The 15,662-nt window shown below is 39.2% G+C and overlaps 1 protein-coding gene across 4 annotated transcripts in view; it reads right to left on the bottom strand.

Annotated features, from left to right (window-relative positions):
* Window positions 1–15,662, bottom strand: part of ranbp3 (RAN binding protein 3) — a 56,288-nt gene that overhangs the window by 21,504 nt on the left and 19,122 nt on the right. For all 4 annotated transcript variants that reach the window (XM_062959765.1, XM_062959764.1, XM_062959766.1 and 1 more), the window contains 6 exons: window positions 13,694–13,730; window positions 11,222–11,308; window positions 11,035–11,106; window positions 8,779–8,844; window positions 5,164–5,256; window positions 3,913–4,019 (listed from right to left, as the gene is read on the bottom strand). In XM_062959765.1, the coding sequence (XP_062815835.1) occupies window positions 3,913–4,019; window positions 5,164–5,256; window positions 8,779–8,844; window positions 11,035–11,106; window positions 11,222–11,308; window positions 13,694–13,730 (462 nt within the window). The remainder of the gene's footprint in view (window positions 1–3,912; window positions 4,020–5,163; window positions 5,257–8,778; window positions 8,845–11,034; window positions 11,107–11,221; window positions 11,309–13,693; window positions 13,731–15,662) is intronic.

The following is a 15,662-nucleotide window of genomic DNA, read 5'->3' as shown; positions in this document are numbered from 1 at the left end:
TATTATTATTATTATTATTATTATTATTTTCTTAAGAGTTGGAAGAAACCCCAAGTACAATCCAATCCAACCCCCTTCTGCCAGGCAGGAAGACAGAATTACTATATTATTATTATTATCCTAGAGCTGAGAGAGACCATCCAGTGCAACCTTCTTGTGCGAGACAGGAAGATAGAATCATAATAATAATAATATATTTATATTTAATTATATTATTATATTATATAATAATACTACTAATACTCCTAGAGTTGGAAGAGACCCCAAAAGCCATCCAGTGCGTCTTCTTTCTGCCAGGCAGGAAGATAGATGTCACTATATTATTATCATTATCATCATCATCATCATCATCATCATCATCATCATCATCATCCTAGAGTTGGAAGAGACCCCAAGGGTCATCCAGTCCAACCTCCTTCTGCCAGGCAGGAAGACAGAATTACTGTATTATTATTATCCTAGAGTTCAGAGAGACCATCCAGTGCAACCTTCTTCTGCGAGACAGGAAGACAGAATAATAATAATAATAATAATAAGATAGATTTACTATATTATCATCCTCCTCCTAGAGTTGGAAGAGACCAGAAAGCTAGAATTACTATATGATTGTTGTTGTTGTTATTATATCATTATTATTATTATTATTATTATTATTATTATTATCATCATCATCATCATCATCATGATCATCCTAGAGTTGGAAGATACCCCCAAAGGCCAGCTAGTCCAACTCCCTTCTGCCAGGCAGGAAGATAGAATTATTATATTATTATTATTATTATTATTATTATTATTATTATTATTATTATTATTATTATGACACAGCAAACAAGATAGACATGCTGGATTTCGTATCACAAAATCACAAGTCGAACACTTTCCAAGTGTCTAGGACTGTGTGATGGATTTTCGGATGATGCTGCAGATCCCAGCAGGGTGGCCTTTTGCAGGGTTATTATTTTATTATTATTAGGGTTTATTATTTATATTTATAGGGTTTATTATTAATGTATAGGGTTTATTTATTATTATTATTATTATTATTATTTGATACAAAACAAGATTAGTACACAGCAAATCAGATCACTACGCTGGCTTTTGTATTGGATCCCACATCAGACACTTCCCTAGGATTATTATTACAGTAGAGTCTCACTTATCCAACACTCGCTTATCCAACGTTCTGGATTATCCAACACATTTTTGTAGTCAATGTTTTCAATACATCGTGATATTTTGGTGCTAAATTCGTAAGTACAGTAATTACTACATAGCATTACTGCGTATTGAACTACTTTTTCTGACAAATTTGTTGTATAACATGATGTTTTGATGCTTAGTTTGTAAAATCATAACCTAATTTGACATTTAATAGGCTTTTGCTTAATGGCTCCTTATTATCCAACATATTCGCTTATCCAACATTCTGTCGGCCCGTTTATGTTGGATAAGTGAGACTCTACTGTATTATTATCTGTATAAATAAAAATGTCATGTCCGTCGGTGAGGGACCCCATTATCTCCCAAACTACGTCACCGATTGCTTCCGAATCTGGACACAACACAACAAATCAAACAAGCGAAAGTATTAAGCCTACTCTCACAAACCTTAGACGCCTGAGAAAGGTAAAACCTTATCCCTAAACAATGGCCAGTCTCCTCCTCCTTTAGCTACCATCCTACTCTTTTCTACGTTTTTTCCATTGAACCAGACTGGCCAGGTACAACTAGATATTAATATCATAGAATCATAGAATCATAGAATAGTAGAGTTGGAAGAGACCACATGGGCCATCTAGTCCAACCCCCTGCTAAGAAGCAGGAAATCGCATTCAAAGCACCCCCGACAGATGGCCATCCAGCCTCTGCTTAAAAGCCTCCAAGGAAGGAGCCTCCACCACGGCCCCGGGGAGAGAGTTCCACTGGTGAACAGCCCTTCTCACAGTGAGGAAGTTCTTCCTGATGTTCAGACGGAATCTCCTTCCTTTCCTGTCGTTTGAAGCCCTTGTTCCCTTGTGTCCTAGTCTCCAGGGCAGCAGAAAACAAGCTCCCTCCCTCCTCCCTTTGACTTCCCTTCACGTATTTGTACATGGCCCTCATCATGTCTCCTCTCAGCCTTCTCTTCTGCAGGCTAAACATGCCCAGCTCTTTAAGCTGCTCCTCATAGGGCTTGTTCTCCAGACCTTTGATCATTTTGGTCGCCCTCCTCTGGACGCTTTCCAGCTTGTCAACATCTCCCTTCAACTGTGGTGCCCAGAATGGGACACAGTGTGATTCCAGGTAACGTGGTCTGACCAAGGCAGAAGAGAAAGAGGGGGAGCAGGACTTCCCTGGATCTAGACGCTATTCCCCTCTTGATGCAGGACAGAATCCCGTTGGCTTTTTTAGCAGCCGCATCACATTCCTGGCTCATGTTCATCTTCCTCCCCACGAGGACTCCAAGGTCTTTTTCGCACACACTGCTGTCAAGCCAGGCATCGTCCCCCATTCTGTCTCTTTGATTTCCATTTTTTCTGCCGAAGTGAAGTCTCTTGCATTTGTCCCTCTTGAACTTCATTTTGTGAGTTTCGGCCAATCATCCCTCTCGTCTGTCAAGATCGTTTTGAATTCTGCTCCTGTCTTCTGGAGTGTTGGCTCTCCCTCCCAGTTTGGTCCCGTCTGCAAACTTGATGATCGTGCCTTCTGACCCTTCGTCTAAGTCGTTCATAAAGATCCTGAACAGAACCGGGCCCAGGACGGAGCCCTGCTTGTGGCACTCCACTTGTCACTTCTTTCCATGATGAAGACGACGCATTGGTGAGAATCACCCTTTGGGTTCGTTCGCTTAGCCAATTACAGATCCACCTCACCGTAGTTTTGTCTAGCCCACATTTTACTAGTTTGTTTGCCAGAAGGTCGTGGGGGACTTTGTCGAAGGCCTTACTGAAATCTAGATATGCTACATCCACAGCATTCCCTGTATCGACCCAACTCGTAACTCTATCGAAAAAAGAGATCAGATGAGTCTGGCATGACTTGTTTTTGGTAAATCCGTGTTGACTATTAGCCATGACCGCATTTGTTTCTAAGTGTTCGCAGACCACTTCCTTAATGATCTTTTCCAGAATTTTGCCTGGTATTGATGTGAGGCTGACCGGACATTGGTCATTGTTTGGGTCGTTCTTTTTTCCCTTCTTGAAGATAAATAGGGACCACATTCGCCCTCCTCCAATCTGCTGGGACTTCTCCCGTTCTCCAAGAACTCTCGAAGATCATTGCCAGTGGTTCTGAAATAACTTCCGCTAGTTCCTTCAGTACTCTTGGGTGTAGCTGATCTGGCCCTGGGGACTTGTATTCGTTTAGAGCGGCCAGGTGTTCCTGGACAACTTGTTTCCCTATTTGGGGTTGGATTTCCCCCAATCCTTCGTCCATTCCATGTTTCTGAGGTTGAAGATGGCTTTCTTTTTGTGAGAAGACCGAGGCAAAGAAGGCATTAAGTAGTTCTGCCTTTTCCCTGTCCCCTGTCGCCATCACCCCATCTTCTCCTTGCAATGGCCCTATCGCCTCCTTGTTCTTCCTTTTTCTACCAACGTAAGCAAAAAAGCCTTTTTTGTTGTTTTTTATGTCCCTGGCAAGCCTGAGCTCATTACCTGAGAAAGGTAAAACCTTATCCCTAAACAATGGCCAGTCTCCTCCTCCCTTAGCTACCATCCTACTCTTTTCTAAGTTTTTTCCATTGAACCGGACTGGCCAGGTACAACTAGATATTAATATCATCATCATCATAATCATCATCATCACCATCACCATCATCATCATTATCCTAGAGTTGGGAAGACCCCAAGGGCCATGCAATCCAACCTCTTTCTGCCAGGAAGGAAGATAGAACGACTACCCCACAAAGACCACCCCCAGCTTCAGTGGCCACCTCACCATTTCCTGTGGGTCGGGGCTTTTTGCCGCAGCGCGGGTCGGGGACTCGGAGGCGCTCGCCGCAGGATCCGGACAGACGCCGACGCCGTTGGTTCCGCTGCTGGGGACTGCAAGGAGAAACGCCCAGCAAAGAAAATGAGCACAACTCCTTCACGGTCCCTTCTTCGATCGAAACCTAACTCTTGTTTACCGTCAGCTTTGGGACCAAATTGAAAAGCGTGAACAGGCAGGAATGCTTGGTTAACCGAGGCATGTCTGGAAAGGGTTTGCGAGCACTAGGGGAAAACCACAGAGCCTCAAGTGGCCTCCCTGACTTTCAAGATGGCTGGTGTCCTGCTTTGTCTTTCAAGAACAGCCTAAGAAAGAAACCAACTGGGACCTGGTAAAGGACTATTTAAAACAAATAAAATTTAATCCCATCTGCTGAATAAATTCAATCTTAGAATCTGATAAGGACGAAGGGGATATGGATTTGATTGACTATCAGAATTTTCTTGCAGAACCAGTCAAAGGAAGATGGAAGTCAACATTTTTCCTTTCTTTTTTTTTAATTAGCTTTTATTTTATTTTATTTTTTTATCTCCTCTCTACTCTTTTTTCCTACTTTCTAACAAAAATAAATGTTCTCCCACTTTCGATGGAAAAACACTATTTTCTTATCAAGATACATATATAGATGTTTTCTTTTTTTTCATTTTTATATATAAAACTTTCAATAAAGATCATATATATATATATATATATAAAAAAGAACAGCCTTAAAACACTGTGGTAAGTAAATGGAAATTGCTTTACTTCAGCAAAATATAAAGAACAGCACACGCAGTGGAATAATGCAAAAGGAAGCAAGGAAGTCTTAGGGCAAGCACAGTTCTTAGTCTCTGATAAATTTCCAAATCAAACAGCAGTCTTACTTCAGACAAAAAAACAGCAATAAATCCTTAGAAGCAGTTTCCCAGAGGCAGATTCAAAGCAGGCACAAGGGGAGCAAAGGCTTAAGCTTCAGAGTCAGTTTGTTACCAGCAAGAGCTGGCTGCACCTGATTCTGATTTATAGCCCTGAGTCCCCTCACAACTGCTAGGGCAGTTCCGAAGTACTCGGCTGCATTTCTGGCAGCTATTCTAGCTGAACGAAGTCTCTGCTGTTTCCTTTCGCCTTTCCTGAAATGTGGGTCCTCCTCAGATTCCAACTGCCCCTCTGATTCATGAACACTTTCCTGCTCCCCTTCCTCTTCTGAAGAAGATGACTTGCCTGTTTGCGAGAAAGGCTTGGGCTGGGGGGCTTGCAAGACGGCCGGGCGCAAGACGCTCCGCTGCTGCTCCTTCGGCTTCTGGCTCGGGACCCCTGCGGAGAGACAGACGCAGAGACCCCGCTTGAATGGCCCCCCGGGTGGAGGATGTCGGGGGGAGAGACTGTAAAGAAGTGTGTGTCTTGTTTTGATTTATGGATGACATGTTTGTTTGATTTTGTTTTAGAAGTCATGTTTGGCTATGTTTAAAATGGGTAAGTATTCGAGTTAAAAGGAAAAAAGGAAAAGTATAGTATATAGCAGGGGTCCCCAAACTAAGGCCCGGGGGCCGGATGCGGCCCTCCAAGGTCATTTACCTGGCCCCCACCCTCATTTATAATATAACATTTTTATATCAGTTTTAATAATATAATATATTATATATACATATGATATTGATAATATTATTATGTTATACAATGTAATACTAATAATAATACCATATAATAATATTAATTACATGTTATATATTACATATAATATTACAGTATAGTGGTATAGTTCAATATAGTAATATATAATGTTAATATTGTGTTATGCTAATAATATAATATATTGTATGTATATACAGCTTCTCTGAGTTCCCTTCGGGGTGAGAAGGGTGGGATATAAATGTAGTAAATAAATGTAGTAAATGAATAAATAAATAATTTTAGACTTAGGCTCGCCCACTTGACTTGAAGGCACACAACAACAACAACAACAACAACAACAACAACAATCCTAATTAACTTGACTATCTCATTGGCCTGATAGGTTTATGTTGGTTAAGATTGTTTTCATTTTAAAATATTTTATTGTTCTTTCATTGTTGTTGTTGTTTTGCACTACAAATAAGACATGTGCAGTGTGCATAGGGATTTGTTCGTATTTCTTTTTCAAATGATAATTTGGCCCCTCAACAGTCTGAAGGATTGTGGACCGGCCCCCTGCTTAAAAAGTTTGAGGACCCCTGGTATATAGTATACTTTAAAGTAAGTTATAGTTCTATTTTTCCTCAAGTGATATATTCACATATATTATGATTGTAATATCAGTTTACATATTCCAACTGTACAGATAAGTCCAATTTTAACAAATGTAATCTTGATAATGTTCTCAAGGTTTGTAATACTCTTCTTCAAAATCGATCATTCAAAATAAATCAAAGTTCCATGTCAATAGTAACTCATTCAAAGTAAATCAAAGTTCCATGTCAATAGTAACTCATTCAAAGTAAATCAAAGTTCCATGTCAATAGTAACTCATTCAAAGTAAATCAAAGTTCCATGTCAATAGTAACTCATTCAAAGTAAATCAAAGTTCCATGTCAATAGTAACTCATTCAAAGTAAATCAAAGTTCCATGTCAATAGTAACCCATTCAAAGTAAATCAAAGTTCCATGTCAATAGTAACTCATTCAAAGTAAATCAAAGTTCCATGTCAATAGTAACTCATTCAAAGTAAATCAAAGTTCCATGTCAATAGTAACTCATTCAAAGTAAATCAAAGTTCCATGTCAATAGTAACTCATTCAAAGTAAATCAAAGTTCCATGTCAATAGTAACTCATTCAAAGTAAATCAAAGTTCCATGTCAATAGTAACTCATTCAAAGTAAATCAAAGTTCCATGTCAATAGTAACTCATTCAAAGTAAATCAAAGTTCCATGTCAATAGTAACTCATTCAAAGTAAATCAAAGTTCCATGTCAATAGTAACTCATTCAAAGTAAATCAAAGTTCCATGTCAATAGTAACTCATTCAAAGTAAATCAAAGTTCCATGTCAATAGTAACTCATTCAAAGTAAATCAAAGTTCCATGTCAATAGTAACTCATTCAAAGTAAATCAAAGTTCCATGTCAATAGTAACTCATTCAAAGTAAATCAAAGTTCCATGTCAATAGTAACTCATTCAAAGTAAATCAAAGTTCCATGTCAATAGTAACTCATTCAAAGTGAATCAAAGTTCCATGTCAATAGTAACTCATTCAAAGTAAATCAAAGTTCCATTCAATAGTAACTCATTCAAAGTAAATCAAAGTTCCATGTCAATAGTAACTCATTCAAAGTAAATCAAAGTTCCATGTCAATAGTAACTCATTCAAAGTAAATCAAAGTTCCATGTCAATAGTAACTCATTCAAAGTAAATCAAAGTTCCATGTCAATAGTAACTCATTCAAAGTAAATCAAAGTTCCATGTCAATAGTAACTCATTCAAAGTAAATCAAAGTTCCATGTCAATAGTAACTCATTCAAAGTAAATCAAAGTTCCATGTCAATAGTAACTCATTCAAAGTGAATCAAAGTTCCATGTCAATAGTAACTCATTCAAAGTAAATCAAAGTTCCATGTCAATAGTAACTCATTCAAAGTAAATCAAAGTTCCATGTCAATAGTAACTCATTCAAAGTAAATCAAAGTTCCATGTCAATAATAACTCATTCAAAGTAAATCAAAGTTCCATGTCAATAGTAACTCATTCAAAGTAAATCAAAGTTCCATGTCAATAGTAACTCATTCAAAGTAAATCAAAGTTCCATGTCAATAGTAACTCATTCAAAGTAAATCAAAGTTCCATGTCAATAGTAACCCATTCAAAGAAAATCAAAGTTCCATGTCAATAGTAAATCAAAGTTCCATGTCTGAGTGGTCACCGAAACTGGATGAATACCCGGGAGACCAGTCGTTGCTGTTGACATGGAACTTTGTTTTACTTTGAATGAGTTACTATTGACATGGAACTTTGATTTACTTTGAATGAGTTACTATTGACATGGAACTTTGATTTACTTTGAATGAGTTACTATTGACATGGAACTTTGATTTACTTTGAATGATCGATTTTGAAGAAGAGTATTACAAACCTTGAGAACATTATCAAGATTACATTTGTTAAAATTGGACATTGAAATATGTACTTATCTGTACAGTTGGAATATGTAAACTGATATTACAATCATAATATATGTGAATATATCACTTGAGGAAAAATAGAACTATAACTTACTTTAAAGTATACTATATACCATACTTTTCCTTTTTTCTTTTTTGCTGTATATAATAAATATCTGTGCATATAGCTAAGTATTAGAGTTAACAATACGTGGGGGAAGGTAACCAGCTCAGCAGTCTGAGGCAGGTTACCATAGCAACGGGGGCGGAGCCAACCGCCGTTTGGGACAAAAAGGAGGGAATGTTTTAAAACCAGTTTAGTCTGTGATTTTTAGTCAAAGGGAAGACCACTGGTTCCAGGTTAGGGAAACCAGGGGAACTCAGATCTCTAGTGGTGTTGAATTAAGCAAGTTAGGAGACTTGTTTGAGTTTATATGTAGAATCTGAGGAGAAAGGGAAGTCATCCCGGTTAGATCCAAAGTGATCAGTTAGTAGCTTTGGTTTGAAAGGAAAGGAGGAAGTATTTGAGAGAGTATTCATCATAAGTTATATTTGCAACAGATTAAGAAAGTTTAACTCTGAGAAACAAATTGTAACCACTAAGCTCTGTACCTGAAATAAACTTATTTTTTGTTCTTCCATATCTAAGTCTCTGTTACCTATATTCAAACTAAGTCACGATACCATTTAAAGTCCGGCTTACCTGCGCTGGGGGCCTGGCCGTGGATGAGGGTGGGCGGCTTCAGCCGGAACCCCGTGCTTTTCTCCTCTAGGATTCAAAACAAAACGTCGGGTTGGCGTTTGCGGGAAAGGGAAAACGGATGAATAGAGGAAGCGAACCCATGGGGCTTCGCTCTCACAGAGTCTCCTCTCACGAGTGTACACAGGGGCTTCACAAATCGCTTTTACACACAGCAGCCTTCAAACTGGGGCGTCTCTTACCGAGGTTTAACACTGAGATCTATCTCACACTGAGGAAGCGAACTCAACGGTGCATCTAACAATAGGGTCCTCTACTCTTTCGACCACTTTCTAAGGGTCTTCACTGGCCCTGTTAGTGAGCTGGGCTTACCTCCAGAGGAGAGATAAAACCATGGAACTCACTTACAAAGGGTGGACTTATTGCACCAAAATGCTAATGTGTATGTGTGTGTGTGTGTGTGTAAAAGAAATCCCTTGAAAGATTCTTGCAAAGAAAGAGCTCTGCAAAAAGGGAGCTGACTTTTTGCAGAGAGACAAGCCACACCTAAAACAATGTATCGGTTTGATGGCAGTTGGCAGGCTTCGTCAGTTGGGGAATCTGAGCTTGCAGGGAGAGCACAGAAAAGACAGGCTCTCTAGCTACGGTCAAGTAGTAGTTTAAATATGCTATGCTGGATATATTGAATGCTCACTGATTAGTTATTGATCCTATGCAACTACAAGGACATTGTACGATTACTGAACTGTTTATTTAACTTCAACTCAACAAGTAAAGTTCCTTTGTTCTTTCAATTCCTCTGCCTGGTCTGAGTCTTTTGCACATGGTGTTAACTGGATGCTGCTGGTTCCGCTATACACACACCTTCCTAACAGGACTTACTCCCAGAATTCCTGGCCATGTTTTTACAGCAAAATACTATGGTTGCACTATTCACAAGAGTAAGTTTTCCACAACACAAATAAAGTTCTTTATACTTCCTTCTTTGCTTCCACACTGGGCTTCTTTCTCATGAAGATAAACAGCTTTGCTCTCACAGAGCCTCCTCTCACGAGTATACACAGGGCTTTTACACACAGCAGCCTTCAAACTGAGGCTTCTCTTACCGAGGTCTAACACTGAGATCTATCTCACACTGAGGAAGCAAACTCTACGGTGCATCAAACAATGGTTGCACTATTCACAAGTTTTCCACAACACAAATAAAGTTCTTTATACTTCCTTCTTTGCTTCTTTCTCATGAAGATAAACAGCATTGCTCTCACAGAGCCTCCTCTCACGAGCGTACACAGGGGCTTCACAAATCGCTTTTACACACAGCAGCCTTCAAACTGGGGCGTCTCTTACCGAGGTTTAACACTGAGATCTATCTCACACTGAGGAAGTGAACTCAACAGTGCATCAAACAATAGGGTCCTCTACTCTGTTGACCACTCTCTAAGGGTCTTCACTGGCCCTGTTAGTGAGCTGGGCTTACCTCCAGAGGAGAGATAAAACCATGGAACTCACTTATGAAGGACGGACTTACGAAGAGACAGCAGCCTTCAAACTGGGGCTTCTCTTGCTGAGGTCTAATACTGAGATCTATCTCACACTGAGGAAGCGAACTCAACGGTGCATCTAACAATAGGGTCCTCTACTCTGTTGACTACTCTCTAAGAGTCTTCACTGGCCCTGTTAGTGAGCTGAGCTTACCTCCAGAGGAGAGATAAAACCATGGAACTCGCTTACGAAGGACGGACTTACAAAGGGACAGCAGCCTTCAAACTGGGGCTTCTCTTACCGAGGTCTAACACTGAGATCTATCTCACACTGAGGAAGCGAAGTCAATGGTGCATCAAACAATAGGGCCCTCTACTCTGTTGACTACTCTCTAAGGGTCTTCACTGGCCGTGTTAGTGAGGTGAGCTTACCTCCAGAGGAGAGATGGAACTCGCTTACGAAGGAAGGACTTACAGCAGCCTTCACACTGGAGCTTCGCACACAAGGCCTTCAACATGGGGCCCCTCTCACAAAGCTTCTCACAACTGACAATATGGCAATATTGAGAAGAAGCCAAGTTAGTCTGCCTCAGTGTGAAGTAGGCCTCTGAGAGAAGTCTCAGAGGCCTACTTCGCACTGAGGTAGACTAACTTGGCAACTTCTCAATATTGCCGTAAATGTGTGATGATTTTTGCGACTTTTCAGCGCAAGGGGGACACATAACCTCACTCCCTTCCCGGCATGAGTGCGCGGCGGAAACCGACTCGAGGCGCTTACCTGGCTCCGAGTCCGAGTTTCCCGCCGAAGGTTCACAGAAGCTCGATGGCATGAAGACATTGTTCTTTGTGACTGCGTTCGGAAAGGGAAAGAGGGAGGAAATCAGAGCACAAAAGCTGCTTCTTGCTCCCCAATGGGAGAATACATTGGTATCTTAAGTTTCATTGTTCCGTGAGCAAGCTCTGACCTGGCTGCGAGGGAGGGAACTGGGTGAGCGAGGACGTCCTCTCCCGCTTTACCGGGGGGCAGTAACTCCCATCCTCTCGGTCGGACTCTGGAAGGGAGACAAAGAGAGTCAAAGACCAGCCATCTCTTGTCCAAGGCTTGTCACGGACAGACAGAACAACTGTTCAGAAGTAGCAACAGCAGATAAGGAATCGAGTGAAGAGCTGAGTGATAAGGAGAGCTCTCACGGGAACCCACCTGCAGCTACAGAGATTAACCAAAGTCTTTGTTTACAAATCATTGCCGAAAATAGATTACCGTATATAAGTATATCAATAAGTTTTCCCAGTTTTTTAGGGTAAAATTAGGTGCCTCGGCTTATATTCAGGTCGGCTTATACTCAAGTGATGGGCACACTGGGTGCCGTGCCAAAAGATCTCAGCCGGCATTTGGAAACAATAGACATTGACAAAATTACGATCTGCCAACTGCAAAAGGCCACCCGACTGGGATCTGCAGCATCATCCGAAAATACATCACACAGTCCTAGACACTTGGGAAGTGTTCGACTTGTGATTTTGTGACACGAAATCCAGCATGTCTATCTTGTTTGCTGCGTCATAATAATAATAATAATAATAATAATAATAATAATAATAATACATCACACAGTCCTAGACACTTGGGAAGTGTTCGACTTGTGATTTTGTGACACGAAATCCAGCACGTCTATCTTGTTTGCTGCGTCATAATAATAATAATAATAATAATAATAATACATCACACAGTCCTAGACACTTGGCAAATGTTCGACTTGTGATTTTGTGATACGAAATCCAGCATGTCTATCTTGTTTGCTGTGTCATAATAATAATAATAATAATAATAATAATAATAATACATCACACAGTCCTAGACACTTGGCAAATGTTCGACTTGTGATTTTGTGATACGAAATCCAGCATGTCTATCTTGTTTGCTGTGTCATAATAATAATAATAATAATAATAATAATAATAATAATAATAATAATAATAATACATCACACAGTCCTAGACACTTGGGAAGTGTTTGACTTGTGATTCTGTGATACGAAATCCAGCATATCTGTCTTGTTTGCTGTGTCATACAATAATAATAATAAGAATAAGAATAAGAAGACAAAGAAGAAGAAGAAGAAGAAGAAGAAGCCCGGGGCTGCAGCGCAGACAGGAGCAATGAGTCACTAACCAGGAGGTCATAAGTTCGAGGCCCGCTCGGAGCTATGTTTGTTGTCTTTGTCCTGTGTTAAAAAGGCATTGAATGTTTGCCTAATATGTGTAATGTGATCCGCCCTGAGTCCCCTTCGGGGTGAGAAAGAAGGGCGGAATAAAAATGATGAAAATAAAGTAAAATAAATAAATAATACATCACACAGTCCTAGACACTTGGGAAGTGTTTGACTTGTGATTTTGTGATACGAAATCCAGCATGTCTATCTTGTTTGCTGTGTCATAATAATAGTAATAATAATAATAATAATAATAACATACATCACACAGTCCTAGACACTTGGGAAGTGTTCGACTTGTGATTCTGTGATACGAAATCCAGCATGTCTATCTTGTTTGCTGTGTCATAATAATAATAAAATAATAATAATAATAAAAATAATAACAACAACAATAAATCACACAGTCCTAGACACTTGGCAAGTGTTCGACTTGTGATTTTGTGACACGAAATCCAGCATGTCTATCTTGTTTGCTGCGTCATAATAATAATAATAATAATAATAATACATCACACAGTCCTAGACACTTGGCAAATGTTCGACTTGTGATTTTGTGATATGAAATCCAGCATGTCTATCTTGTTTGCTGTGTCATAATAATAATAATAATAATAATAATAATAATAACATACATCACACAGTCCTAGACACTTGGGAAGCGTTCGACTTGTGATTTTGTGATACGAAATCCAGCATGTCTATCTTGTTTGCTGTGTCATAATAATAATAATAATAATAATAATACATCACACAGTCCTAGACACTTGGGAAGTGATCGACTTGTGATTTTGTGATACGAAATCCAGCATGTCTATCTTGTTTGCTGTGTCATGCAATAATAATAATAATAATAATAATTATTATTATTATTATTATTATTATTATTATTATTATTATTCAGTCCTAGACACTTGGGAAGTGTTCAACTTGTGATTTTGTGATACGAAATCCAGCATATCTATCTTGTTTGCTGTGTCATAATAAAATAATAATAATAATAATAATAATAATAGATGGAACTCTTAAGCCATTTTTAATCTTCTTATGTTGGACAACTAGGAACTGGGATTTTTGTAGGAAAGCAATCTAAACACATGCGGAAATACACAGGAAAGGCACCCAAGCAATCCACCATTGTTGGCCCCACCCGCCCAAAACCAACTTTAATTCCCTTGAATTAATCAATTAATTAATTGAATTAATTGATGCCAATGCACTCACCTTCCCCATCTTCTGGACTGGACTCATCTGCTGACCTCTGGAAGACAAAAGACAAAAAGAATAATATGTGGGGGGATGATCCAAGTGGTTTCACGAAACGTCTCGAGATGATTCCTATGGAACCAAAGCAACCCATCTTTACAAAGTTTGTGTGTTAGTGACATGCTTTTAAGACAGGCATCCTATGCTGGAAATGTAAACAAACAACTGGAACCTTCTATCATATGTATGCTGGACTTGCCCAAAGGCAAAAGCCTTCTGGATAAAAAGTGCACACTGATATCTATCTATCTATCTATCTATCTATCTATCTATCTATCTATCTATAATAATAATAATAATAATAACAACAACAACAACAACAACAACAACAACAATAAAGAGGGTTGGCAGAGACCCCTTGGGCCATTTAGTTGGCTACTGAGCAATAATAATAATAATAATAATAATAATAAAGAGGGTTGGCAGAGACCCCTTGGGCCATTTAGTTGGCTACTGAGCAATAATAATAATAATGTGTTGTCGAAGGCTTTCATGGCCGGGATCACAGGGTTGTTGTATGTCTTTCGGGCTGTGTGGCCATGTTCCAGAAGCATTCTCTCTCTGCTTCTGGAACATGGCCATACAGCCCGAAAGACATACAACAACCCAATAATAATAATAATAATAATAATAATAATAATAAAGAGGGTTGGCAGAGACCCCTTGGGCCATTTAGTTGGCTACTGAGCAATAATAATAATAATAATAATAATAATCAAGAGGGTTGGAAGAGACTCCTTGGGCCATTTAGTTGGCTACTGAGCAATAATAATAATAATAATAATAATAATAATAATAATAATAATAATAGTAATAATAACTTTATTTTTATACCCCGCCCCATCTCCCCGAAGGGACTCGGGGCTGCTTACATGGGGCCAGGCCCAATAAAACAAACAAATAACAGTAACAAAGCAATAAAACAATTATCCCAGTAAAAAAAAACATCAACATCAATAAAAAACAATCATTAAGATCAACAAGCAGGATACAGTATTAAAAACAGGAGACTATCTATCTATACATCTATCTATATGAAAGGGTAATGAAACTTCGGCCTAGGACAAAACAACAAAACTACACATCCCAGAAAACACTAAACTTGGCAGCACGACCCCTCATCCATGCCTCTAGGTTCATACAACAAAACGAAAAGAAAAATAAAGTCCTAATTAGAGGGAAAGGAATAATTATTTTTATCCAATTGCTGCCATTTAGAAGGCTAAATTCTGCCCACTTAGTCTCCTAGCAACCCACTCAGCCCAGGGGACAGGCAGAGTTAGGCCTCACTTAGGCCTCTTCCACACTGCCTATAAAATACAGATTATCAGATTTGAACTGGATATATATCAAGGCCCTTCCACACAGCTATATAACCCATTTATAATCTTTGAACTGGATAATCTTGAGTCCACATCTATATATATAAAAGAGTGATGGCATCACGGCGACCAACAAAACAACAAAACTCCAGGCCCCGCCAACCTCGAAATTTGACAACACAACCCATCATCCACGCCTCTAGGTTGATACAATAAAAAGAAAAGAAAAATAAAGTCCTAATTAGAGAGAGAGGAATAATTGTTTTTATCCAATTGCTGCCATTTAGAAGGCTAAGCTCTGCCCACTTGGTCTCCTAGCAACCAACTCAGCCCAGGGGACAGGCAGACTTAGGCCTCGGCCTCTTCCACAGATTATCTGATTTGAACACAGTTAGGCCTCAGGCCTCTTCCACACTGCCTATAAAATACAGATTATCTGATTTTAACTGGATTATATGGCAGTGTAGACTCAAGGCCCTTCCACACAGCTATATTACCCATTTATAATCTTATATTATCTGCTTTGAACTGGATTATCTTGAGTCCACACTGCCAGATAATTCACTTCAGTGTGAATTTTATACAGCTGTGTAGAAGGGGCCTCA

The sequence above is a fragment of the Anolis carolinensis genome, unplaced genomic scaffold, assembly GCF_035594765.1.
Source record: "Anolis carolinensis isolate JA03-04 unplaced genomic scaffold, rAnoCar3.1.pri scaffold_7, whole genome shotgun sequence".
Classification (NCBI taxonomy): Eukaryota; Metazoa; Chordata; class Lepidosauria; order Squamata; family Dactyloidae; genus Anolis; species Anolis carolinensis.
The sequence above is the reverse complement of the archived record's forward strand: the minus strand, read 5'-3'. Positions and strand labels throughout refer to the sequence as shown.